The following is a 25,753-nucleotide window of genomic DNA, read 5'->3' as shown; positions in this document are numbered from 1 at the left end:
AAAGTCACCCCAACCTCTTGCGTCTGTACACATTCTGAGGCTGAACTCCAGGATATAGTCGATGTATTCACTGAGGCATATGAAAGCATGGGCCTTACGCTTAACATCCGTAAGACAAAGGTCCTCCACCAGCCTGTCCTCGCTGCACAGCAGTGCCCCCCAGTCACCAAGATCCACGGCGCGGCCCTCCACAATATTTCCCATACCTCAGGAGCCTCTTGTCAACAAAAGCAGACATTGATGTGGAGATTCAACACCGCCTTCAGTGGGCCAGTGCATCCTTCGGCTGCCTGAGGAATAGAGTGTTCGAAGACCAGGCCCTCAAATCTACCACCAAGCTCATGGTCTACAGGGCTTTAGTAATACCCACCCTCCTGTATCGATGAGAGGCATGGACGATGTACAGAAAACACCTCAAGTCGCTGGAGATATATCACCAACGATGTCTCCGTAAGATCCTGCAAATCCCCTGGGAGGTCAGACGCACCAACATTAGCGTCCTCGACCAGGCCAACATCACCAGCACTGAAGCACTGACCACACTTGATCAGCTTCGCTGGGCAGGTACATGGTTCACATGCCAGACATGAGACTCCCTAGGCAAATGAGCCAAAGGTGGGCAGCGGAAACATTACAAGGACATGCTTAAAGCCTCCCTGGTAAAGTGTGACATCACTATTCACACCTGGGAGTCCCTGGCCGAAGACCACCCTAGGGGGAGAAAGTGCATCCAGGAGGGCGTTGAGCTCTTCGAATCTCAATGGCGAGAGCATGAAGAGGCCAAGCGCAGGCAGTGGAAGGAGCGTGCAGCAAACCAGTCCCACCCAACCCTTCTCTCGGCGAATGTCTGTCCCATCTGTGACAGAGTCTGTGGCTCTCGTATTGGACTGTTCAGCTACCAAAGAACTCACTTCAGGAGTGGAAGCAAGTCTTCCTCGATTCCGAGGGACTGCGTATGATGATGATGATGATGATGATTTCCCTAGACTGGGTAGCCTAGATCCAGGGGTCACAGAATAAGGAGTTGGTCATTTAGGACTGAGATGAGGAGAAATGTCTTCAATCAGAGGGTGGTGAATCTTTGGAATGACCGGTTTCAGACAGAGGTTTAAAGGCAGCTTTACACTGAAGGAGTGCTGTTGACAGCAGACACACAGTCTTCCTACGGCCGGCAGCACTTTATAATGTGAAGGCCTCCCGACCTCCAGAGACCCACACTTTCATGCCTCGAGTGAGATGTCAAAGAGACTAAAAGCACGGAGCTTGAATCCAGCTCTTTTAGCGATGGGAATTACAGTTCACCAGTGCCTTGATTAGAAGCAGCAGCATGAAAAGCAAATAAGGAAGGTTGTGTTATAGTCTGTTTGAGCACTACTCCCTCAGGGACTGTCTTGACATATGTTAGCCCTCGGAGTCTAATCAGAGAAAGCAGCGCTCTGCATGTCTTTACCTGGTGGTCTTTACCTGTCCGTCATTTTTCCTATGTTTCGCTGTGTAAAGAGCAGTCACCGAATTCTAAGCATTGCAAATCTTTGCTATCTAAAGCATTAAATTATTAATCTCATCGCCTAGTTTCAAGAGTGAAATGTCCTCCTCTAGTCATCCAAGTGCTCCTATCTAGTGTTCCTGCCAAGTGTTGCCTTAGCAGCTACAGCTTGGGAGGTGGAAGGTTGCTGAGCTTCCAGTGAAGATATTTCAGATGGTTGCGGTGGGCAAACTCGAGCAGCTCTGGGCCTTAAGGGCTTGGCTGCAGCCTGTCGGCCTGGGCCGGACAGTCTGGCCCAGCTGGCTGTGTGGTACCAACAAGGACCATGTACAGTAGACACCTCAAGTCGCTGGAGAAATACCACCAACGATGTCCCCGCAAGATCCTGCAAATCGCCTGGGAGGATAGACGCACCAATGTTAGTGTCCTTGACCAGGCTAACATTCCCAACATTGAAGCACTGACCACACTCGACCAGCTCCGCTGGGCGAGCCACATTGTTCGCATGCCAGACATGAGACTCCCAAAGCAAGCGCTCTACTCGGAACTCCTACACGGCAAGCGAGCCCTAGGTGGGCAAAGGGAATGTTTCAAGGACACCCTCAAAACCTCCTTGATAAAGTGCAACATCCCCACCGACATCTGGGAATCCCTGGCTAAAGACCGCCCTAAGTGGAGGAAGTGCATCCGAGAGGGCGCTGAGCACCTCGAGTCTCGTCACCGAGAGCATGCAGAAACCAAGCGCAGGCAGCAGAAGGAGCGTGCGGCAAACCAGACTCCCCACCCACCCTTTCCTTCAACCACTGTCTGCCCCAGCTGTGACAGAGACTGTAATTCCCCTATTGGACATTCAGTCACCGAAGAACTCACTTTTAGAGTGGAAGCAAGTCTTCCTCGATTTCGAGGGACTGCCTATGATGATGATGATGACCAACAAGGGCACGGGCGGGAGAGCAGGCATGCTGTCAGTCTGCGAGAGGGCACTCGCCACTCCTTGGACTGCAGTTCAGCATTCCTACGGCCCTGCGGGGAAACGTGGAGCAGGAGTGACGTGACGCTCCGGAAGCCCCCCGTCGACGGTGGCCCCCAAATCCGAGACGGTAGCCGTCTGAGCTTCGATGACAGCAGGGTGAGCCTTCATGGAATCTGCCAGAGCTCCTCACCATGGGCTCCATCATGGCGGGTGCCACAGTCGTGGTCATAGAGCTGACCACCCGCTCCATGTTGACCAGAATGGTCTCCATGCTCTGCGCGAAGCCCTGACACAGGTTGGAGCTGGAGTCCGCCATGCTCTGAGCCATTGAGAGCAAGCTCGCTGGCAGGTTGCCCCGGTGCACCTCGCATCTCACGTATGTCCATCTGCCTTCTTTGGTAGCCTGGTCCTTCGTCAGCATATGAATCCTCTGCAGCAGTTGCTAGTATATGATCTCGCCCTCCGAGCGGGTACCTGTGGCATCCTAGCTTTCTCCCCTAGTCCTTATACACTTGTGGCTCGTGATTTACCACATGATGGCCAATCCGGTAACCTATGTGGAGCCGGTCTCTGTGCTGGTGCTTGTTACTCCCCTGTTCGAGTGATGGGACATCTCCAGGAAGGCTGGCCTCCTCTAGCTGAGGTGGCGCAGGGACATTGGCGTTTACAGCAATGAAAGAGAGGGACATGGGTTAGCGTTTAGTGTGAAAGGAGAACAGCGGGGCGATGTGAGCAACTGTAGTTTGTCATGCAGAGCGTGGGGGGTGAGAGAGACGGAAGAGGGGAAAAAGAGGATAAGGGTGTTAAGAAACCCTGCACGACATCTCCTCCAGATTTGCCAGTTGCTACAGACGTGTCTCTGCCTCATCCGTGATGGGCAGCACATCCTGGTCCAGTCACCCCCTCCTGTCGCATGTTGTGCGAGACCTTCTCCTGCAACAAGGAGGGGACTGTGTTAGTGGCAACCTCGTATTTTGGAAATGTGTCTTGTCATGGTCGAATAGTGTGAAGTGTGGCGAAGTGAAGGTTGTAATAGTGGTGAGGGTAGGTGGTGCAGAGTGTCTGAGCAGGAGGAGAAGGAGGCGTCGTGAAGTGTGGTGCAGTGATAGTAGGAGAGTGAAGAGAAACAGAGAGGGGAGTATTGTGAGTCGTGAGGTTGGAGGTTGTGATGTATGGAGCACTCAAATCACTGACTCCACACAGTATGGTGTTGTAGTAACTGCTGTGACCTCCGTCCTTTATTGTGTAACTCCAGTGTGGCTCTCAGGTGTGGTGGGCAGCCTTTTATACTCTGTCTTGCAGGTACTTTCAGGTCTCCCACCACAGCGCCCCCTGTGGTGCACCATTGTAACTATACATTAAATGTACCTGGTCAATACATAACAGAGGTGGTGGAGGTGTGAGCAGAGGGTAGTTGCAGTTAGACTATTGGTCTACAGGAAATTGGTGAGCTCATTGAACTTTTTACTGCATTGCAGCCGTGTCCTTGGAGCTGAGCTGGGGACGGAGTTATTGCCTGGAGGGCATTCTGCCCCCCGAGAGGAACAAAATCACCCTCGTCCTGTAGACAACCTGAACCAGAGCCTCCAAAGCTTCACCCAAGAAGTCTGAATGCCTCTTCCCTACCTTTTCAAGCCAATTTAGGACTGTCACAATGTTTCCCTGTTGTCTATAGCCAGACAGTACCTCCTGTTTAAGAGGTGCTGGCTGCCTTTAAGTGGTGTCGGTCAAGCCCAATTTTCTGCCCACCCTGAAGCAGCTCCGCGGTCAATAAGAAGCGAAGGCTGTACGCCTGACATTATAATGAGCAGGCAGCACCAATTTCCCGTAGACCAAGGGGCCGAAATTCAGCTCCCCAAAAAGGACGCTTACCGGCAGAAAGCGGCGGCCAGGCGGCAGAGTCGAGCGGCTGCCGACCTCCGGCCCAATGGCCACTGCCAGAGAAATTCACCTCGGGGGGGGTTTCTGGCAGTCCCCACTTCCACCCCGCTGCTGCTGACCATCCTAAGTGCACCCCTGATCTCCCGAGGGGAGGGCACACTGCTCTAAGTGCACCCCTGATCTCCCGAGGGGAGGGCACACTGCTCTAAGTGCACCCCTGATCTCCCGAGGGGAGGGCACACTGCTCTAAGTGCACCCCTGATCTCCCGAGGGGAGGGCACACTGCTCTAAGTGCACCCCTGATCTCCCGAGGGGAGGGCACACTGCTCTAAGTGCACCCCTGATCTCCCGAGGAGAGGGCACACTGCTCTAAGTGCACCCCTGATCTCCCGAGGGGAGGGCACACTGCTCTAAGTTCACCCCTGATCTCCCGAGGGGAGGGCACACTGCTCTAAGTGCACCCCTGATCTCCCGAGGGGAGGGCACACTGCTCTAAGTGCACCCCTGATCTCCCGAGGGGAGGGCACACTGCTCTAAGTGCACCCCTGATCTCCCGAGGGGAGGGCACACTGCTGCGACTGCCATGTTTTTTTTTGCCAGCTGACTTCAAGATCGTCCGGCCAAATATGCCCCCCCCCCCGGGTTCGGCTGGGCCGCCAACAGGCAGTCTGGCACGCCCTCTTGGGTGCCAGGCCATTGGTGTGGCTGAAACCCTCCCTGGTGGCCCAGTGCACTGATGTTTCACAATGCAGAAGACTCTCCCCTTTAAGTGAAGGGGGAGAGACGTGGTGATGCACACGCATCATGATGTCATCTCCGTTCCGCCTCCACTAAGCCAGGAGCAGTATACCAGGAGGTGGTCACAGAACTCTGACACCTCTTGGAGCCAGACCTGCAGCCTCAGAGCAGGGCGATGACAGCTCTGCCAGTGGACCTCAAGGTGACCGTGGCCCAGAATATTTTCACCAGCGGAGATCCTTCCAGGCCGGAACAGGCGACATAGCGAACATCTCGCAGTTCGCCGTCCATTGCTGCATCCGACAGGTCACAGAGGCTCTGTACACCAGGAGAGGGGATTTCATGGTCTTCATGTTAAACAGAGAGAAGCAGAAGGAACGCGGGTCTGCGATTGCCAGGATAGCGGGCTTCCCTATGGTGCAGGCCGCCATCGACTGCAACACACAGGGCTTTGCGGGCGCCCCAACTCAATGGTGAGATGTTCTGTAACTGCAGAGGGCACCACTCACTGAATGTGCAGTTGTTGTGCGACCACGTCCAGCACATCATGATGGTGAATGCCCGCTATCCTGGCAGCAGTCATGATGCCTTCATCCTGCGCCAGGCGCTGTGCCAGCAATTTTCCCGCCACCACGTCAAACCCGAGGGTGGCTGCTCGGAGACGAGGGCTGTCCGCTCTACGCCTGGCAGATGACTCCCCTCCACAACCCCACCATTCATGGCCAGCACTCATATAATGACAGCCATGCTGCCACGAGGAATGTCATTGAGCAGACCATCGGGGTGCTCAAGCATCGGGGTTCCACTGCCTTGACCGCTCGGGAGGAGACCCCAAGTATTTGCCGGAGTGGGAGTCCAGTGGGAGCTCCTACTGGCATCTGACTGTGAGTCTGGAGGATCTCCTGGCCCCCTGTGGGTAGAGAGCCTGTCCCCTCCATTCTACCCCCTGCACTAAAGCCTCCAGTGCTGCGTCAGAGAACCGAGGTGCCTTTTCTCTGCCCTATTGAACCATAACTGAGTGACAGTTGCCTTGGCAGCCAATTCAATGAGTTGCTGTATGCAGAATGCACCTCAGCTTTAAGAGGTGCAGACTGCATTTAAAAGTGGAGGCTGGCTTTAAATAGAGCTAGCCTCGCACAAACTTGGGGCCTCCCATTGAGTTCTCAGCCACTCAGCAGTGCTATCAATACTGGGCTGCACTCATCAATAATGTTAATTAGCAGGCAGCACAAATGTCGCTTGCTGCCTGAACTACTTTCAACGGGTGCAGGTCTATAGTGCATTGCGATCCCCATACCCATTCTTATCTGCAAATTGTGATCATTTGTACTTATATTGAGAAAAGCAATGGTCCAAACACTGACCGTTGGAGTTTACAACTGTTGGCATCTCTCAGGGCCGATTTTAACCTGCCACAGAAGGTTTTAATGAGCCAGTAATGGCCTCAAAATGGGGTCGGTTGACTTATCGCCCTGGTAACGCTGATTCTCTGGCTGCCACCATTTTTATAGGGGTCTTTTGCTGGCTATAGTGGCTGCCTGTTTCAGACGGTATACAGATCGAAGTTCCCATGACATGCATAGATCTCCCGATTGCCAATTTAGGACATAACTGGTTGGCAGGAGCGCCGTGCGCACTCTGATCTGTTTTACTGGCATTACAGCACAAGAGCTGGATTTTTGTCTTTGCTCATTTTGGGGCGGTAATGGTGGCAGGGCGGTCCTGATAGTGCCCGGGAACAGTTTGCGCCTCAGTCAGCAAAATTGGGCAGCTGGGCCCTGAGTGTGGGGCGGAACGCTAAGGGAGGCGTTACACACCTCTCTTAGGGCGCTAAGCCGGCTGAGCAAGGGAAAATCCCGGGCTAAACAGCCGGCCCCGGAGCGCTCTAAGAGAGGCCTGGGGAGGAAAAAAAAAAGAAAAACAACCACCAAAAACATTCCCAAGTAACTCACGCCACCACAACATAAATCGCAAAATAAAGACAATCAAACTTACCTGAGGTGGTCATTACTTACCTCACTGCGGCTGCTATAGGTCGGACCGCCCACTTTCACAGGCGTTCCCAGCAGGGCGCTCTATGGCGCGCTACGGGTCGGGCTGGAGCCAAAAATCGAACCGGTGTCGCAACCAGTGGCATTGCACACAGGCTCGCCTCTTCCGGGTGGTAATGCTCCGCGCCCGGCCGAAACCGGCCCCGAAAACCCCGGCGGAATGCTGGAAACTGTCCGCCCGCCCGGAAGAGCTTACCACTGCCATTGCAGGCTGCCCTCTGGGGCACTAACAGAGGCGGCAACTAGCCGAAAATCCAGCCCGATATCAGCTTTAAATGATTGTTGAGAGGCCGGGGTGAGCAGGAGTGCAGAGAAATAACCAGGGCGCTTCTGCCGCCCGATCCGCCCATGATCGCGAACGTCCGCCAGGTATGACCTACGTATTTCGCTCCTCCAGCCCGCCCAATATTGCACCACCATCATCATCGTAGGCAGTCCCTCGAAGCAAGGATGACTTGCTTCCACGCCAAAAAAGGGATGAGTTCACAGGTGTGAAATACATCCTGAAGGGTGGAAGATGCCTGTGCTTGGATTTTTTTAACGTGTGGTGGCCGTTGCACACCAGCCACCAGAGCTTGACCGAGCTAGGTCTTGGTCCAGTGGCACCAGCTTGAATCTGGCCAGCAGCATCGGGACACCCGTTTGGTGCCCGCAGCCTGCCAGTTCTGTTTAATTGCCGCCCCTGCCTCAATATGGCTCCAGCCTCTTCACTGCTGGAACAACCAACAGTTCAAATCCACACCCTCCAGTCCATAAACCATGCATTCAGCCTGGCTTTGTATCTGTCCTTTAAACAACTTCCTATCCATGCTGCCACACTCCATTTATTTTTTTTATCAACTAGCTGCCTATGTGGCACTATATCAAACACCTTTTGAAAAGCCATATAATCCACAGCATTCCCTTTCATCAACGCACTCCTCAAAGAGCTCTATTACATTTGTCAGGCATGACTTGATTTTTACAAATCCCTGCAGGCTGCCCTTAATTAATCCACGTCTTTCTGCCTGAGTATTAATTTTATCGGGTATTATGGCTTCTCAAAGCTTGCCGATTACCAATGTTAGGCTGACTGGTCTATAATTACCTGGTTTATCCCTTGTTGTCTTTTTGAACAGAGGTGTTACATTAACAACACTTCAGTCCTCTGACACACACGAGGGTGTTTGAACGCTACCCCTGGTATTGTACTAAGTGATAGAGACTAGAAGGCCCCAGATTGATTCATCGCCGCCAAAGATAGTAATTAGGTCACTGAAGAGGAGAAGATTAACAGTGGCCACTTAGATTTAACACAGCACAACAGCCCAGAGCACTTCATAGGAGCTTTATCAAATCAAATTTGACACTGAGCCACATAAGGTGAAATCAGGGCAGAGCTTGGTCAAAGAGGCAGGTTTTGAGAAGCATCTTAAAGGAGGAACAAGAAGCAGAGAGGTGGAGAGGTTTAGGGAGGGGCTTCTAGAGCTTAGGGACTAGGTGGCTGAAGGCACAGCAGCCACCGATGGTGGTGCGATGAAAATTGGGGATGGACCAGATGCCAGAATTGGAGGAACGCAAAGATCGCAGAGGGCCACCGGTACACTCGCGGCCTTCCGCGAGAGGTGGGCACCGGAGGGACTGGAGTGCATCATCACCCCCGGCAACCAAATTTTGATTTGAATTAAGCTTACTGCCAAAAGTTAACTTGTTTATTGTGTAGGTTTTAGTGCCCCCCCCTTTAATCAGGGGCACTTGTATTAAAGTTTGCCGTCTAATTTATCCCTTTAATAAGGGGGCATTTGATTTACAGGTGTAACTAGAATAGTTGTAGGGCTGGAGGAGATGATAGAGATAGGGAGGGTGGGGGGGCGCAGGAGGGGGGGGGCTGCAGGATGGGGGGTGGCGCAGGAGGTGGGGGGGGCGCAGGAGGTGGGGGGGGCGCAGGAGGTGGGGGGGTGCGCAGGAGGGGGGGACGCATGGAGGCATTTGAAAACAAGGATGAGAATTTTAAGATCAAGGCTTGGTCAGACAAGGAGCCAACGTTGCTGCACCAGTAACTAACGTTGCCGGACCGGGAGCCAACATTACCAGACTAGGAAGCCAATACAGGTCAGCGAGCAGCCAGAGCTCTGTGTTCTGATCAATATCCACTGATCTCTTCAAAAAGTACTGTGTGTGTGCACAGAGTCCGCAGAACCAGGCTCCAGCAAGTCAGCGACTTCAGGAGAGCAATACTAAAAAACCCTTGGGAGTTTGCTAACCATTATTTTCCTTTCGTGATTTATTTCTTCTTTCCCGCTGTGTTCAGTCTTGGTGGTGTCCTGCGCTATACTCTCACACGCTTCACCTACCCAGTTCTCAGTACTGGAAGAAAGCAAGGGCCCGAAATTGGCCCTTCCCTTAAGGCTTGCGACCGGCGGAAATCGCCGGCCACGTTGCAGAGTGCAATGGCCGCCGATTTTTCGTGTAATGGCCGCCATTTTGAAAGTTATGCCCCTGCGGTATCCCGGCCGTGACCCGCGCCCACCCCCACCTACCCGCCACCACCACTCCGCTGCTGCCGATCCGTCCTAAGTGCATCATCAGAGCGCGCACCGCTGGTGTTCCCCCGATGGCGAAATTCCGCCGAGAAAATCTTCCTCCTGCCGACTGCCATGTCGGCACGGCAATTATGCCCCCTGGCTTGGCCGCGCCGCCAACGGGCAGCCTGGCATCCCCCCGCTGGCCCGGCCGAAACCCTCCCTGGTGGCCCAGTGGACTGAACTTAAACAATCGCAACGGCTCCCCCCCCCCCCCCCGTCAGGCTACGTTGATGACTGACAGCGGCAGACACTACACCCGCCCCCCAACTTCCGCCCCTGTAACCTGCGAGCTTCCCCTCACCCACCCCAATAGGACTGACTTCCGGTCCGCTGAAAAAAAAAATCCAAAGAGCAGAATTTTGCTCAGGAGGCCACCCGTCTAACCACGGTAGGTGTGCCGCGTTCCAGCGGTGGGCAATTCAGCCCCCAAATATCTTATTGTCCTGAAACTTTTACCTCGTCTTATATTTCAGGTAGAAGCTATGCTTGGCTACAGAGCGATTGAACTTTGTTCATCTTCCTGTTGTTTCTTTCCCTTTAGGGAAGGCGGGGTAGGCGAGGACCTGCAGGAAATTCAGGGCCCCCCGGACCACCCGTAAGTACCCTTACTCTTCTCCCATTCACATTGTTTTCTGCCCGTTTGTCTTTATTTTTAACCTCCAGTGCCCGAGTTTGGAGCCGACACAGGCTGAAGGGACAGAAAGGTGAGTGGGTGCTGAACAAATCATCATCATCATCATAGGCAGTCCCGCGGAATCGAGGAAGACTTGCTTCCACTCTTAACATGAGTTCTTAGGTGGCTGTGCAGTCCAATACGAGAACCACAGACCCTGTCAAAGGTGGGAGAGATAATTGTTGAGGGAAGGGGTGGGTGGGACAGGTTTGCCGCACGCTCTTTCCGCTGCCTGTGCTTGTTTTCTGCATGCCCTTGGCGATGAGACTCGAGGTGCTCAGCGCCCTCCCGGATGCACTTCCTCCACTCAGGGCGGTCTTTGGCCAGGGACTCCCAGGTGTCAGTGGGGATGTTGCACTTTATCAGGGAGGCTTTGAGGGTGTCCTTGTAACGTTTCCGCTGACCACCTTTGGCTCGTTTGCGTGAAGGAGTTCCGAGTAGAGCACTTGCTTTGGGAGTCTCGTGTCTGGCATGCAAACTATGTGGCCTGCCCAGCGGAGATGATCAAGTGTGGTCAGTGCTTTAATGCTGGGGATATTGGCCTGGTCGAGGACGCTAATGTTGGTGCATCTGTCCTCCCATTGGAGTTGTAGGATCTTGCGGAGACATCGTTGGTAGTATTTCTCCAGCGACTTGAGGTGTCTACTGTACATGATCCATGTCTCTGAGCCATACAGGAGGGCGGGTATTACTATAGCACTGTAGACCATGAGCTTGGTGGCAGTTTTGAGGGCCTGGTCTTCAAACACTCTATTCCTCAGGCGGCCGCACTGGAGGCGGTGTTGGATCTCGTCATCAATGCCTGCTATTGTTGATATGAGGCAACAAAAGGAGTCTGGGAAATCTCAACCCAGTAGATGCAAGGCTGGAACATGACACGGCTCATGACAACAACAGGATAGCACCTCCAATGTAGAAAAATATCCCATGCGCTTCACAGAGGAAGGAGAGGAGAAGTGACCAAAGGCTTTGGTTGAAGCAAAGGGTTTGAAGAAGGCCTTTAAAGGTGGGAAGAGAGTTAGGGAGGAGGATGGGTCGCTGGAGGGAGTTCCTGAGAGCAGACCTGAGATAGCTGAGGAGGTCCACCACCAATAGTGAGCAAAGGGAGGGAGAGGGGTGGAGATCCACAGTAAGCCAGAGTCAGAGGACTAAAGGGCACAGGAGGTAGCAAAGGCTGAAGAAGTGTTCAGAGATAGGATGGTTCAACGGCGTGGAGAGTTTTGTAAATGAATATTGTAGTGTATTTGCTTCATGGGTTTTTTGCTTAAGAATTCACAGCTACACATTTGCTATAAAGAACTCGCTGGTTTATTAGCAAAGCTTTAACAATCAAACTGAACACTACCAGTTCATCAAAACTAAACTCAACTAACTGGGGTTTTATCGAGTCTTGTGAATATCACGTGACTGGCTAAGCCACTCACAATGCAACAGCTCCACAACTATTTAAGTTTTAACCTGTGAGCATGCTCACAGATGCAAACATTACAAATATGAGGATTATAAATCAGACAAGTTCGGGATTTCTAGAGCCAGTGTGAGGATGGGGATTATGGGCAAGTGATGATTATTGTGGGTCAGGATAGCTAGGGTGGAGTTTTGGACAATTTGGAATTAATAAAAGGTGGAAGTTGAAAGGTCGCCAAGAAGGGCATCGGAGAAAATGATATAATTCATAATTATTTATCTTTAAATTAAAAATCTCACTGGAAATTATCTTGGAATGAAAATGCCACACGGGTGCTCTTTGTTTATTAATCCTTCTGCCTTCACACTTCACTCTATTCTGTCCGAAGAAGTGTGGCCCCTTCTACACTCCTCTTAAATGTAGCATCAAGTAGCAGTCCGATCCTACTCCTCGAGCACTAGCTAAACATCAGCTAATATCACTACATGACCTGTAAGCTCGAGTTTATTACAGGTATAAAACAGAGATAACTACATAGCATAAGAACATAGGACAGACTGTTCAGCCTCTCAAGTCTGTTCCGCCATTCAATTAGATCATGGCTGTTCTCTATCGAGAACTCCATTTATCCACCTTGTTTCCATAACCCTTAATACCCTTGCCTGACAAAATTTATCAATCTCAGTTTTGAAGTTTTCAATTGATGCTTCCCCCACCCCCACCCCGCCCCCACCCTCAACAGTTTTTTGGGGGGAGAGAGTTCCAGATTTCCACTGCCCTTTGTGTGAAGAAGTGCATCACCCCTGAACCGCCTAGCTCTAATTTTAAGATTATTTCCCCTTTGTTCTGGACTCTCCCACCAGAGGAAATAGTGTCTCTCTATCTATCATATTAACTCCTTTAATAATCTTAAACACCTCAATTAAAATCACCCTTAATCTTCTGTACTCCTCTTCCAAAGCATTATGTTGTTTTATCACAGGAATGGAACACTCGAACTGTTGTTCGATGCCATGAACTTAGAAAGATTGCTTATTTTGTTGGGCCATGGCAAGATCTACGGAGTGAAACACGAAGCCCCTCTGCCTGATTTTCTAACTCACTCTGGTCAGAGTCCTCAGTTAAACCTGGGCTTCTGAGTTGGTGATGTTCAGAATGGTCATTGGGTTCTGTGTCAGCATTGAGGTGAAGGGAGGGGTCGACTGCAGCCTGTCTCCCTTGCACTCCAAATAACGCACCACTCCATGAAAGATGCCAGCTGTGTTCGGGATCCTCTTACACACTGACGGTCCTTATCTTAAGATTTCTTAGGGCTCGGAACAGCTGCACAGCGGTATTTGTGAGCAGACTTTCACTATTCCCAAGCGCCTGTACAACTTGTGTGCCTATAAAACAAGATTTAACGTAGAAGCCTTGCAACAAAAAATGACAATAATAATTGAGGAAGCAGCACAATGCAGAGTTTGGAGAGGTCTTGTGGTTATGTCCATATTACAGCTGCTTCCTTCACAGTGAGGCGTAGGGTTTACAAACCTGCCCCTCTGCCCTCAAATTCCTGATTTGCACTCCTGTCGTACGAAACACTGTGCCAGCAGTGCTCATTTGTAAAATCTATCCCATAATACAAATAAGAATGAGTGCTCTCCCCCAATAACCAGTTGGTAAGTGCGCAGCCGAATGTGGAGTTGTACCTACATGCCAGGAAAGCGCTAGGGTCAATGGCTGGTATGTGCTGAGATAGTTGACCTCAGACAGGATGACAATCATGCTGTTACATTGGTCCCAACATCCCTGGGCTAGGGAGGGGGGAAAAAGTTTTGCCATACCACCACAACTAAAATTTGCATTAATATAGCGCCCTTCACCTAGTAAAATATCCCAAGGCTCTTCACAGGACCGCTTATCAAACAGAAGTTGGCACCGAGCCACGTAAGGAGAAATTAGGAGAGGTCACCAAAAGCTTACTCAAAGGGGTAGGCTTTAAGGAGCGTCTTAAAGGAGGATAATAAGAACATAAGAAATAGGAGCAGGAGTAGGCCTTACGGCCCCTCGAGCCTGCTCCACCATTTAATACGATCGTGGTTGATCCGATCATGGATTAAGGTCCATTTCCCTGCCCGCTCCCCATAACCCCTTATTCCCTTATCGTTTAAGAAACTGTCTATTTCTGTCTTAAATTTTTTCAATGTCCCAGCTTCCACAGCTCTCTGAGGCAGCGAATTCCACAAATCCACAACCCTTTGAGAGAAGAAATTTCTCCTCATCTCTGTTTTAAATGGGCGACCCCTTATTCTAAGATCATGCCTTCTAGTTCTAGTCTCCCCCATCAGTGGAAACATCCTCTTTGCATCCACCTTGTCAAGCCCCATCATAATTTTATACATTTCGATAAGATCACCTCTCATTCTTCTGAACTCCAATGAGTAGAGGCCCAACCTACTCAACCTTTCCTCATAAGTTAACCCCCCTCATCTCTGGAATCAACCTTGTGAACCTTCTCTGAACTGCCTCCAAAGTAAGTATATCCTTTCGTAAATATGGAAGCCAAAACTGCCGCAGTATTCCAGGTGTGGCTTCACCAATATCCTGTACAACTGTAGCAAGACTTCCTTGCTTTTATACTCCATCCCCTTTGCAATAAGGGCCAAGATTCCATTGGCCTTCCTGATCACTTGCTGTATCTACATATTAACCTTTTGTGTTTCCAACCTCACACTTTCCAACATTATACTCCACGTGCCAAATTTTTGCGCACTCACTTAGCTTGTCTATGAGGTAAAGAGATGGAGAGGTTTAGGGAGGGAATTCCAGAGCTTAGGGCCTAGTCAGCTGAAAGCATGGCCGCCAATAGTAGAGTGTTTAAAATTGGAGATGCGCAAGAGCCATATTTAGAGGAGCATAGAGATCCTAATATTGAACGTCAGGCTGGGGTTGGGAATGTGGATGTCCTTGCTGGAAACCACACATGTGTGGGCTTTGGATAAGGGGAGGAACAGGCATTGCCACGACGGCCTCTACGGATGAATAGCCTGCCAAGACATCCCTGTTTACTCTCACACATGGTCACTTGGCCAAGGTACCACAGAGCATCTACTGCTTGTGGGTCGGATACCAGGATAAATCAGTGCCTGTGGCAAAAAAAAGAGGCAGAAAATCTATTTGCTTTGTGGACTTAAGCGAACAGAATTCCCCCTCTGTCTTACATTTTTCTTATCTAGCTGGTTGGTGTATTTCAAGAATATTATTGCAAGATCTGCTAGAGTTTGACTATAAGACGCATAGTTACGAATCATGCCACATGCTCAGAAAATTCCAGCTTTAAACAATTAAATGCGAGAGATTTCATTACTTTCATAAGTCTTCATTCAATTAGAAATCATTTTCATTATTTAGTATTTATTCGCATTATGTAAACTTGTCCTTTTCTCCCCCAACATTCTTCTTCTGGATTCAAAAGCGACAGGGGTCTCTTTTAATTACTGCCTGCTGTGAATGAAATAGGAGCCTGAGTGGATGGTATCTCAGAAGACATTGCAATCTCATTCTTTTAGTTACTGATACATTAAATATGCCCCCGGGGTTAGTGAAGACCCACCAGTAGATTTTTAATGACATCTAGTTGAGAAAAAGTATTTCCTTTATTTTTGCAACCTCGTTTTCTCTCTCTCTCTCTCTCAAATATAGAAAAGGCTAGAAATGCGTGGCCGGTCGGTCAGCCGCTGATAGAGAGAAAGACCGTGAATGTCCTCGGAGCTGCTCTCGATCCCCCGTAAACAGGGTTTACGCCGCACTGACGGCGAAGTTACAGCAAGGGAGAGTGGGAACAGCTCCGAAGAAATTCCCAGCCAAAAGGGACTGTGCTGTGCAGTAGCAAGTTTCATCCTCAATGTAGTTTTTAATCTTCGTTGGATTGTATGGCTCTTCTGTTGATCTTAATGAAGGTCTACAGCCAGAAAAGTGATGTGAAAGGCGCTATATAAATACAAGCCTTTCGTTCTACACTGGGCATGGGCAATCTTGTTCTTCAGTGGATAACCTTGTACATCAATGGGCAACCTTGTACATCAATGGACAAACTTGGACATCAATGGGTGATCTTGTACTTCAATGGACAACCTTGTACATCAATGGACAAACTTGGACATCAATGGGCGATCTTGTACATCAATGGGCGATCTTGTACATCAATGGACAACCTTGTACTTCAATGGACAACCTTGTACATCAATGGACAAACTTGGACATCAATGGGCGATCTTGTACATCAATGGACAACCTTGTACATCAATGGACAAACTTGGACATCAATGGGCGATCTTGTACATCAAAGGACAATCTTGTACATCAATGGACAACCTTGTACTTCAATGGACAACCTTGTGCATCAAGGGACAATCTTGTACATCAATGGGCGATCTTGTACTTCAATGGGCAACCCCTTGTACATCAATGGGCAACCTTGTGCATCAATGGACAATCACGTACTTCAATGGACAATCACGTACTTCAATGGACAATCTTGTTCATCAATGGACAATCTTGTACATCAATGGGTAATCTTATACTTCAGTGGACAATCTTGTACTTTGATGTTACTTTTGCCCTTGTTCTGAGTCCACTCTGCAGGGTAAACGGATCCAAAAAAATGTAGACTTTAGATTGCTCATTTATAGCAAATACCTCCACTGTGAGATATAGAGCTACATTTCTTTCTCTCGTTAATGAGCCTTTTGGGGAAGGTATGAACCAAACCCAGCTACGAATGCAGTACCTCTTAAGGTTCTTTTATATAAAGCTGTGGATTAGACGGACTGATTGACTGATTTGGTGGGGGTGTGGAACTCACTGCCTGAAAGGGTGGTGCAGGTTGAACCTCTCTTATCCAGAACCCTCGGGACCTGGCCTGTTCTGGATAAGGGATTTTTCCGGACGAGGGGTGGTCACGTTAAATTGGATGGTACTGAGCAAGGGGAGATTGGGGCTGGCTGGGTTGGGGCTGGGAGTGCGGTAGAGAGATCATTGGGGCGGGCGGGGTGGGGTTGATGGATCGCAGAGTCAGGCCATCGATTGCAGGAGTCGGCAGCGAGGCAGAATTTCAATTTGTTCATGTTGGAGTTTTGCGCATGCGCCACCCGCTGGCCAGGAATGGTTCTGGAAGAGGGGTGGTTCTGGATAAGGGAGTTCTGGGTAAGGCAGGTTCAATCTGTAGAGGCAGAAATCCTCACCACATTTAAAAAGTACTTGGATGAGTACTTGAAGTGCCGTAACCTTCTAGGCTACGGACCCAGAACTGGAAAGTGGAATTAGACTAGATAGCTCTTTGTTGGCTGGCACGGACACGATGCGCTGAAATGGCCTCTTTCCGTGCTGTAAATTTCTGTGGGCCCGAACTTGGTGGTCTTACCGCCCGCTTCCACCAGCTGCCGCCGAGTGTTTTGGGCGGTCTCCCCTCGGTGCCAGTTTTCACTAGGCCTCCCGCCGGTGGGAGGGGAGGACCGCTGGGAACCGCCCGCTGATGGGCGCTAGCGCGCAAGGCGCGTAAGTGTCCTCCCGCCCGCCGAGCTGCCAGATTCCTCCGGGCGGGAGTCGGCGGCAGCAGGGAGAAGGACCGCTGCATGGAGGCAGGTCTAACCCCAACAGTCACTCAACTCTGTCCATTTAAACCTTTTCTTATACATCATCTTGATCTAAGTAGAAAAGAATGAATTGCATTTCTATAGCTCCTTTCACGACCACCGGGCGTCTCAAATAACTTTTTGAAGTGTAGTCACTGTTGTAATGTGGGAAACGCAGCAGCCAATATGCATACAGCAAGCTCCCACAAACACCAATGTGGTAATTACCAGATAATATGTTTTAGTGAAGTTGATTGAGGCAAAAAAAGGTTAGTAAACTGCTTTTAGTTTTTTTTTTCAGCGATGTTTGTGGCTGGGGTCCCCTGAAGGTCTTGCAGTGGGTGTTTTTTGTGTGAATTTTTATTTTTATGTGCTCCCTCCTCCCTGGACCCGACTCAATTCTCGGCGGCACTTTGGCGAGGATCGTATTTGCCGTCGAGATTGGGAGCTCCCTCCCGCTGCCGCCCAGATTCACGCCGTAAGTCGTTTTTTGCCGCCAGGCAGTCTTTCAAGGACTTTTTTACGAAACTCCCACCCAAAGTACCGTCAGGTATCTCGGCGGACCTTTGGGCGGCACTTGAGCGGATCTTAGCTTCCACCAAATTCGGCCCCTATGATTTTATGATTCTATGATTACTGTTATGTGGAATATTTTGCATCACAGACAGACCTTGGTTTAGCTAAAAAAAGACCTCACTAATAATGCAATTTTGCACACCTGGAAGTTCTGTACTTTCCTTGTGTGTTTTTTCCCTCTCTTTACACCACACACATACTCTCCAGCCCTTGGTGGGACACCGCAGGCCTTGCTTCACAGCTCGTTCTTCTGAGGTGTGCACTGATGACGCTTGTTGTCTTTGCTTCTGATGTTCCTCCTTTGATCTTTGTCAGCACTCATCATCCTTCCCCCGTGCAACCGAACTACGAACAGTCGGAACAACTTTGCGAAGAAGCGCTCCCGGCACAGAACCTCATCTATATCACGGGAAATTACGCCTGGCGCCCTCGCAATCTTCCATTGTAGATTTAATGGACAGAAAAATCATGGCGAGCGTGGCTATGACATCCTGATAGGTTCTCCCGACAGTCAAAGCTCTCTGCCAGTGCCATGATTTCATAAAATCTACACCTGTCACTCAACTCTGTCCATTTAAACCTTTTCTTATACATCATCTTGATCGAAGTAGAAAAGAATGAATTGCATTTCTATAGCTCCTTTCACGACCACCGGGCGTCTCAAATAACTTTTTGAAGTGTAGTCACTGTTGTAATGTGGGAAACGCAGCAGCCAATATACGTACAGCAAGCTCCCACAAACAGCAATGTGGTAATTACCAGATAATATGTTTTAGTGAAGTTGATTGAGGGATAAATATTGGCCAGGACACCCAAGGAGAGCTCCTCTTCTTTTCTTAAAAACAGTGCCATGGGATCTTTTACGTCCACCTGAGAGGGCAGACGGGGCCTCGGTTTAAATCTCATTTAAAAGACGGCACCTCCGACAGTGCAGCACTCCCTCAGTACTGCACTGGAGTGTCAGCCCAGATTATGTGCTCAAGTCTCTGAAGTGGGGCTTAAAACTTAGAACCTGCTGACACAAAAGTGAATGTGCTACCCACTGAACCACAGCTGACCTCAAATCTATGTTTACTTAGGAGTCAGCCAATTGCCTCTATTACCATGTATTGCGTGTCACTGAAACAGCCGCCTGTGGAATAGTTGACTGCTTAAATAGAGAAAGAATAGTCAGAGTAAGAATATCTGATGCTTTTATCATAGTGTGTCTGGTTTATTAATTTCGTAGGGTGCTGTGGGGCCTCCTGGCATTCAAGGATCTTCTGGAAAACTCGGACTGCAGGCAAGTTTTCCGAGTTAACACTTCCTTTAATATAGCTATCCGAAGACTTTAACATGTACGCATTAAGGATCCAGACACTAATCTTTACACAGCAGAATTTTAGTGCCCTGCTGTAGTTTTTCCATATGTATTTCTCAATCCCACTAAGTGTTCTGCAGAAAGTACATTTGTGGTGCTAACACAATAATGCTGCCATTTTAAAATTCTCAACCTCTTGTTCAAATCTCTCCTATCTCTGTAACCTCCGACAACCCAATTCTAGCCTCTTGTCCATCTCCCCCATCCTCCAAATAAGTGATGGTGACCACACCACTCAACTCTATTACCCTCGACTCCTTCCAGAGAACTGAAGAATAAAAAGCAAAACCTTACATTTATGTAGTATCTTTCACAGCCACTTGACAGTGCTGCACTGGAGCATTAGAGGTAGATCTTTATGGTCTAGGAGTGGGATTTGAACCCACAAGTCACTTCTCTGACTCAAAGAAGAGAGTGCTACCCACTAAGCCACAGCTGACACCGAAGGAGACTTGCCAAGGATTAGCCAGTTGTAGTTCACCTCTTCAATAACGACATCACAGAGGGCCCTCTTTTGACAGGCTGATGAATACATTAAAATTAACGTCACCATGGATTCTCAGCCAGAGAGGCTGATGGAGTTTTCAAAAGATGGGGCATTCCTGCCATCAACCGTGACTACTCCAAAGATGTTGAGCAAGGCACTTTAGTTATTTTCTAACTTTAAAGAATTTAATTTGACATACAACATAACAGTTTGTGCCAGAAAGGACGTAGTAACTCCTAGCGAGTACAATTCAGGACAAAGAATTGATCAAGTTCTTTGTCATGGGAGTAAAAGAAGCTTCCTCTCCTACACCGTCTTGTCGGGACGTGGACTGTGGTTCCGCTCAAAGACATTGTAGAATGAGGTCTACTTTCAAATCTGCTGTTTGATCATCATACATTATATGGGTCAATTTTATCATCATCATCACAGGCAGTCCCTCGAAATCGAGGAAGGCTTGCTTCCACTCTAAAAGTGAGTTCTCAGGTCCACTATGGGAATTACAGTCTCTGTCACAGCTGGGGCAGACAGTGGTTAAAGGAAAGGGTGGGTGGGGAGTCTGGTTTGCCGCACGCTCCTTCCGCTGCCTGCGCTTGTTTTCTGCATGTTCTCGGCGGCGAGACTCGAGGTGCTCAGCGCCCTCCCGGATGCTCTTCCTCCACTTAGGGCGCTCTTTGGCAAGAGATTCCCAGGTGTCGGTGGGGATGTTGCACTTTATCAAGGAGGCTTTGAAGGTGTCTTTGAAGAGTTTCTTCTGCCTACCTGGGGCTCGCTTGCTGTGCAGGAGTTCCGAGAAGAGCGCTTGTTTTAGGAGTCTCGTGTCGGGCATGTGGACGATGTGGCCCGCCCAACAGATCTGTTCGAGTGTGGTCAGTGCTTCGATGCTGGGGATGTTGGCCTTGGTGAGAACACTGACATTGGTGCGTCTATCTTCCCAGTGGATTTGCAGGATCTTGCGGAGGCAGCGCCGGTGGTACTTCTCCAGCGCTTTGAGGTGATTGCTGTATATGGTCCACGCCTCTGAGCCATACAGGAGGGCAGGTATCACTATGGCCCTGTAGACCATAAGCTTGGCGCCAGATTTGAGGTCCTGGTCTTCAAATACTCTCTTCCTCAGGCGACCGAAGGCTGTGCTGGCGCACTGGAGGTGGTGTTGAACCTCATCGTCGATGTCTGCCCTTGCTGATAGTAGGCTCCTGAGGTATGGAAAATGGTCCACATTGTCCAAGGCCGAGCCGTGGATTTAGATGACCGGAGGGGCAGTGCTGTGTGGCGGGGTCAGGATGGTGAAGCACCTTTGTCTTACTGATGTTTAGCGTAAGGCCCATGCTCTGTGAAGGTGTTGACGATGGCTTGGAGCTCGGCCTCTGAGTGTGCACCGACGCAAGTGTCGTCCGCGTATTGTAGTTCGATGACAGAGGATGAGATGACCTTGGATCTGGCCTGGAGGTAACGTAGGTTGAACAGGTTCCTATTGATTCTATAGTTTAGTTCCACTCCAGTCGGGAGTTTGTTGAGCGTGAGATGGAGCATTGCAACGAGGAAGATTGAGAAGAGTTTTGGTGCAATGACACAGTCCTGCTTGACCCCAGTCTGGACGTGGTTTGGGTCTGTTGTAGATCCGTTGGTCAGGATCACGGCCTGCATGTCGTCGTGGAGCAGGCAGAGTATGGTGACAAACTTTTGGGGGCAGCCAAAACGGATAAGAATGCTCCATAGTTCCTCACTTTAAATACCAAAGAATCTCTTATCAGTTTACAGGTCTTATCTCTACAAATGCCAGCATTGTTTCTTCTTCACTGTTACTCAGGTTTTATAGCTTGTAAAAGTTTCCTCCAGTCTCACTGACACCTCTCTCTCACTTACATCCTGGAAAAATAGAAAAGGTCATCATGCATCCTGATTTTGATCAAGCTGACCTTTTTGTGTTCTTTTACCAAGAAATCGAGACTATTTTAGTCTCCTTTAAAACAAGTATCAAAAGTCCGTAATGAAAAGTCCAGAACCATTCACCCTCTCACAGTGCTCCCCAAAAAGAGTAACACTCAATGATTGCCCAAACAGTTAACATCCACGGAGAAATCATACACGGGAATATTTGATTTCCAGGACGGAAACTAATTTCCTAAGAAGAAAAAACTTGCATTTATATAGCACCTTTCACAACCTCAGGACATCCCAACGCACTTTACAGCCACTTTTGTAATGTAGGAAACGCGGCAGGCACTTTCCGCACATGAAGACCCACAAACAGCAAACAGATAATGCCCAGATAACTTGTTTTAGTGAGGTTGGTTGAAGGATAAATATTGGCCAGGACACTGGGGAGAACTCCCCTGCTCTTCTTTGAAATACTGCCATGGGGTCTGAGAGGACAGACAGGGTCACTGTTTAACCAAAAGGCAGCACCTCTGACAGTGCAACACTCCTTCAGTACTACACTGGGAATGTCATCCTGGATTATGTGCTCAAGTGTCTGGGACGATAAACCTACAACCTTCTGATCCAGAGGTGGCGTGCTACCCACTGAAGCCACGGCTGTCATCTTTAAGAGACATACTTATTCCAGGGTGTGTGATTTCTAACTTCAATGACTGGCTCATTGGAGATATGCATTACCCGCCTTGAAATGCTACACACCACCAATACCCTCTATCAAACTGCCTATGATGAAGCACTATTGAGAGGCCACAACCTCACTGAGTAGCTAATTTACATGCCCAAATAACAATTCCAATATTTGGATTACACCAGGGTGCTTTACAATATAATCGTAGAAAGGGTTAGCAGAATGATTGTGGAGTCTGGTAATCTTCACAACATAGATGTGGACACAGTTGTGGAGGATGAGCAGCGACCAGTCACAGAAGGAGGCTGAGGCAGATGCAGAGTGTGATAATGAGCATCTAGCAAAAACTCAACAGCCATGGCAGGAAGTAGCATCATTTCCCCAGGACTTGACTGAGTAGGACTTTCCTCAAGGTCTACCTTTAGGTTTAATATTTTTCAGTTCTTGGGATATGAGCATCGCTGACAAAGCCAGAATTTATTGCCCATCCCTCGTTGCCCTGGAGACAGTAATGGTGGACTTTCCTCTCTAAATGATGAGGATGCTCCCTCAATGTTGTTAGGTAGGTAGCTCCAGGTCAACGTGACCCCCAGAATGTTGATGACGGGGAAGGGGCCTGGACCCCCAAAGCTAATGGAAAAAGTATTTTCCATTAGAGGCCTGGACTAATAATCTAGAGTACGTGACTTCAAATCCCACGATCAACCTGACGCAGTCTTCTTTCCTCTGATGAAAGTAATTTCAATTCTCTGAGTCTCTCTCCAGAACTTAAGAGCCCCACATCCCATAATCAATGGCACTTTTCGCTGAACTTTTCAATGTTTTTCTGAAGATGGTGTCTGTAAAACTGTATACAATATTCTGAATATGGTCTTATGAGCCCTGAATTTGCGTGTGGGTTGTCTCAATCCCCTACCGTACTTTTAGTGGGAGATTGGCGGAACCACGTCCCCAAGAAACAATCATTTCCAGCATTTCTCCAGGGTTCTGCTGATCTCTCGCAACAGTTATGGCAGGTGATGGGGAGAAGCCCCATGGAAATTCAGAGCAAGAGGGTTTTTGCAACATGTTTCCATAGAATCGTAAAATCTTACAGCATAGAAGAAGGCCGTTCGGCCCATCGTGTTTGTGCCAGCTCTTTGGTAGAGCTCTCCATTTAGTCCCACTCCCCTGCTCTTTCCCCATAACCCTGCAAATTTGTCTCCTTCAAGTATTTAACCAATTCCCTTTTTAATGTTGCCCTTGAATCTATTTCCACCGTCCTTTCAGACTGTGCATTCCAGAACATAGCTCGGTGAGCAAACAAAATTCTCCTCATAAGAACATAAGAAATAGGAGCAGGAGTAGGCCATACGGCCCCTCGAGCCTGCTCCGCCATTCAGTAAGATCATGGCTGATCTGATCTTGGCCTGAACTCCACTTTCCTGTCTGTTCCCCATAACCCTTGACTCCCCTATAGTTCAAGAATCTGTCTATCTCAGTCTTGAATATATTCAATAACTCAGCCTCCACAGCTCTCTGGGGTAGAGAATTCTAGCCTCTGGCTCTTTTATCTTAATTACCTTAATTCTGTGCCTTCTGACCCATCCGTCACTAGAAACAATTTCTCCTCATTTACTCTGTCAAAACCCGTCATGAATTTGAACACCTTGAACAAAACCCCCCTTAACCTTCTCTGCTCCAAGGTTACAATCTATTTTGGATTATAATCAAATATGCTTAAGATGTTCTGCAGTATTTGATAAACTGCTTGATGAAGGTTCATGTTGAAAAGTTCCTTTAAGTGGCTTGTTAATAACTGCAACCAAATCCCTTTCCTTCTGTAGGGTTTGCCTGGTGAAACAGGACTCAATGGGAAGTCTGGGATCCCAGGGCCTCCGGTGAGTATTTTCCTGTCAAACTGCTTACATTTCTTTGATATTAAAGATTAAGCAGTATGTATGTCAACGGTATTTGGGGCACTCGGAGCACTTATCTCCACAAGCCAGCCACATGGCACCAGCCAGTGGCCCTCACTCAGCTTCCATGTATGGCTCACAGCAAAGGCTTGTGCATTGGGATCAACTGTAACCCAGGCAACTCAACCCCACTGACGAAACAAATGAGATGAGAGTAACCAGCCGTTGAGCCATCCTTAAATACAGAGATATTCACGTGAGAGACAGATCAGTAGGAAGAATTTTCATCCTGTAAGTTCAACGATAGTGGAGATACAAGTGGAGTAGCAGGGTGTGATGGAGAACCTTGGGCCATCAGATGTTAACGGCTATAAGTTGCAACCAAACAGGCCCCAACTACCTTCACTCTTGATTCACCACTGAAACCCAGCATGTGCGGTCAAGGCAGTGAGGTAGACTTCTTGCACTCATCTTGCTCATTGCAATATTCATTCCTAGCTTCTTCGCGTACTTGATCAAAAATTCAGATCTGTAATGAATCCTTTGGCGATTCTATGAGGACTCCTGGTGCTGACTTATTTCCCATTGGTAGCTGCGGTCTAATTTGATAATGAAATGGGGCTGAACGTTTAATCTGCCGCTGGAAGGTTAGAGTGATAAACTGTCGATTGCTCCTGTTGTGTAATACAAGAACTCCTTCCCACATCCAACTCATTCCTCAATTCAATCATTTTCTTAATGTAATGATTAAGTTATAAATTTATTTTTTTAATTTGTGGCGGTATGTGGGCATCGCTGCCAAGGCCAGCATTTATTGCCCATCCCTAATTGCCCTTGAGAAGGTGGTGGTGAGCCGCCTTCTTGAACCACTGCAGTCCGTGTGGTGAAGGTGCTCCTATAGTGCTGTTAGGGAGAGAGTTCCAGGAGTTTGACCCATCGACGATGGAGGATCGGCGATATATTTCCAAGTCAAGATGGTGTGTAACTTGGAGGGGAACTTGGAGGTGATGATGCTCCCATGCGCCTGCTGCCCTTGTCCTTCTAAGTGGTAGAAAAACTAGGGTAGAATGTGGGAGGCCAGCCAATAGTGAGTTGGACGCAGGAGCGGCGAGAGATCGTGGAGCGACATGATCGGGGCCCAGGAGAGGCGAGAGTTCGGGGCCCAGAAGAGGTGAGGGCCCAGGGGCAGCACGGGCCAGCCCACACTGCGATATGTGTGCGCACTAGGTCCGTGCAGCAGAGCAGGTCTCCAGTCGTCTTGGTTAACCCTTGCCACTGGACCAAGACCTAGTTCTGTCAAGCCCGTGTGGTGGCTGGAGTGCAACGGTCACCACACGTTAAAAAAATCCATGCACAGGCATCTTCCACCCTTCAACATGTAGTTCAATATTAGGTCCTTCATTGAAACACCGATTAACTCATCCCTTTTTGGCGTGAAGCAAGTCATCCTCGATACGAGGGACCGCCTATGATG

General features: G+C 49.1%; 1 protein-coding gene across 1 annotated transcript in view; it reads left to right on the top strand.

Moving 5' to 3' along the window:
• LOC139267082 (collagen alpha-1(XIX) chain-like) overlaps window positions 1–25,753 on the top strand; it is a 679,874-nt gene that overhangs the window by 455,570 nt on the left and 198,551 nt on the right. The window contains exons 19-21 of the mRNA XM_070884859.1: window positions 10,235–10,288; window positions 19,194–19,247; window positions 24,208–24,261. Of these exons, the coding sequence (XP_070740960.1) occupies window positions 10,235–10,288; window positions 19,194–19,247; window positions 24,208–24,261 (162 nt within the window). The remainder of the gene's footprint in view (window positions 1–10,234; window positions 10,289–19,193; window positions 19,248–24,207; window positions 24,262–25,753) is intronic.

This window comes from Pristiophorus japonicus, chromosome 7 (assembly GCF_044704955.1).
Source record: "Pristiophorus japonicus isolate sPriJap1 chromosome 7, sPriJap1.hap1, whole genome shotgun sequence".
NCBI classification, from domain to species: Eukaryota; Metazoa; Chordata; class Chondrichthyes; family Pristiophoridae; genus Pristiophorus; species Pristiophorus japonicus.
Note: the sequence above shows the minus strand (reverse complement) of the source record. Positions and strands in the feature narration are given on the sequence as shown.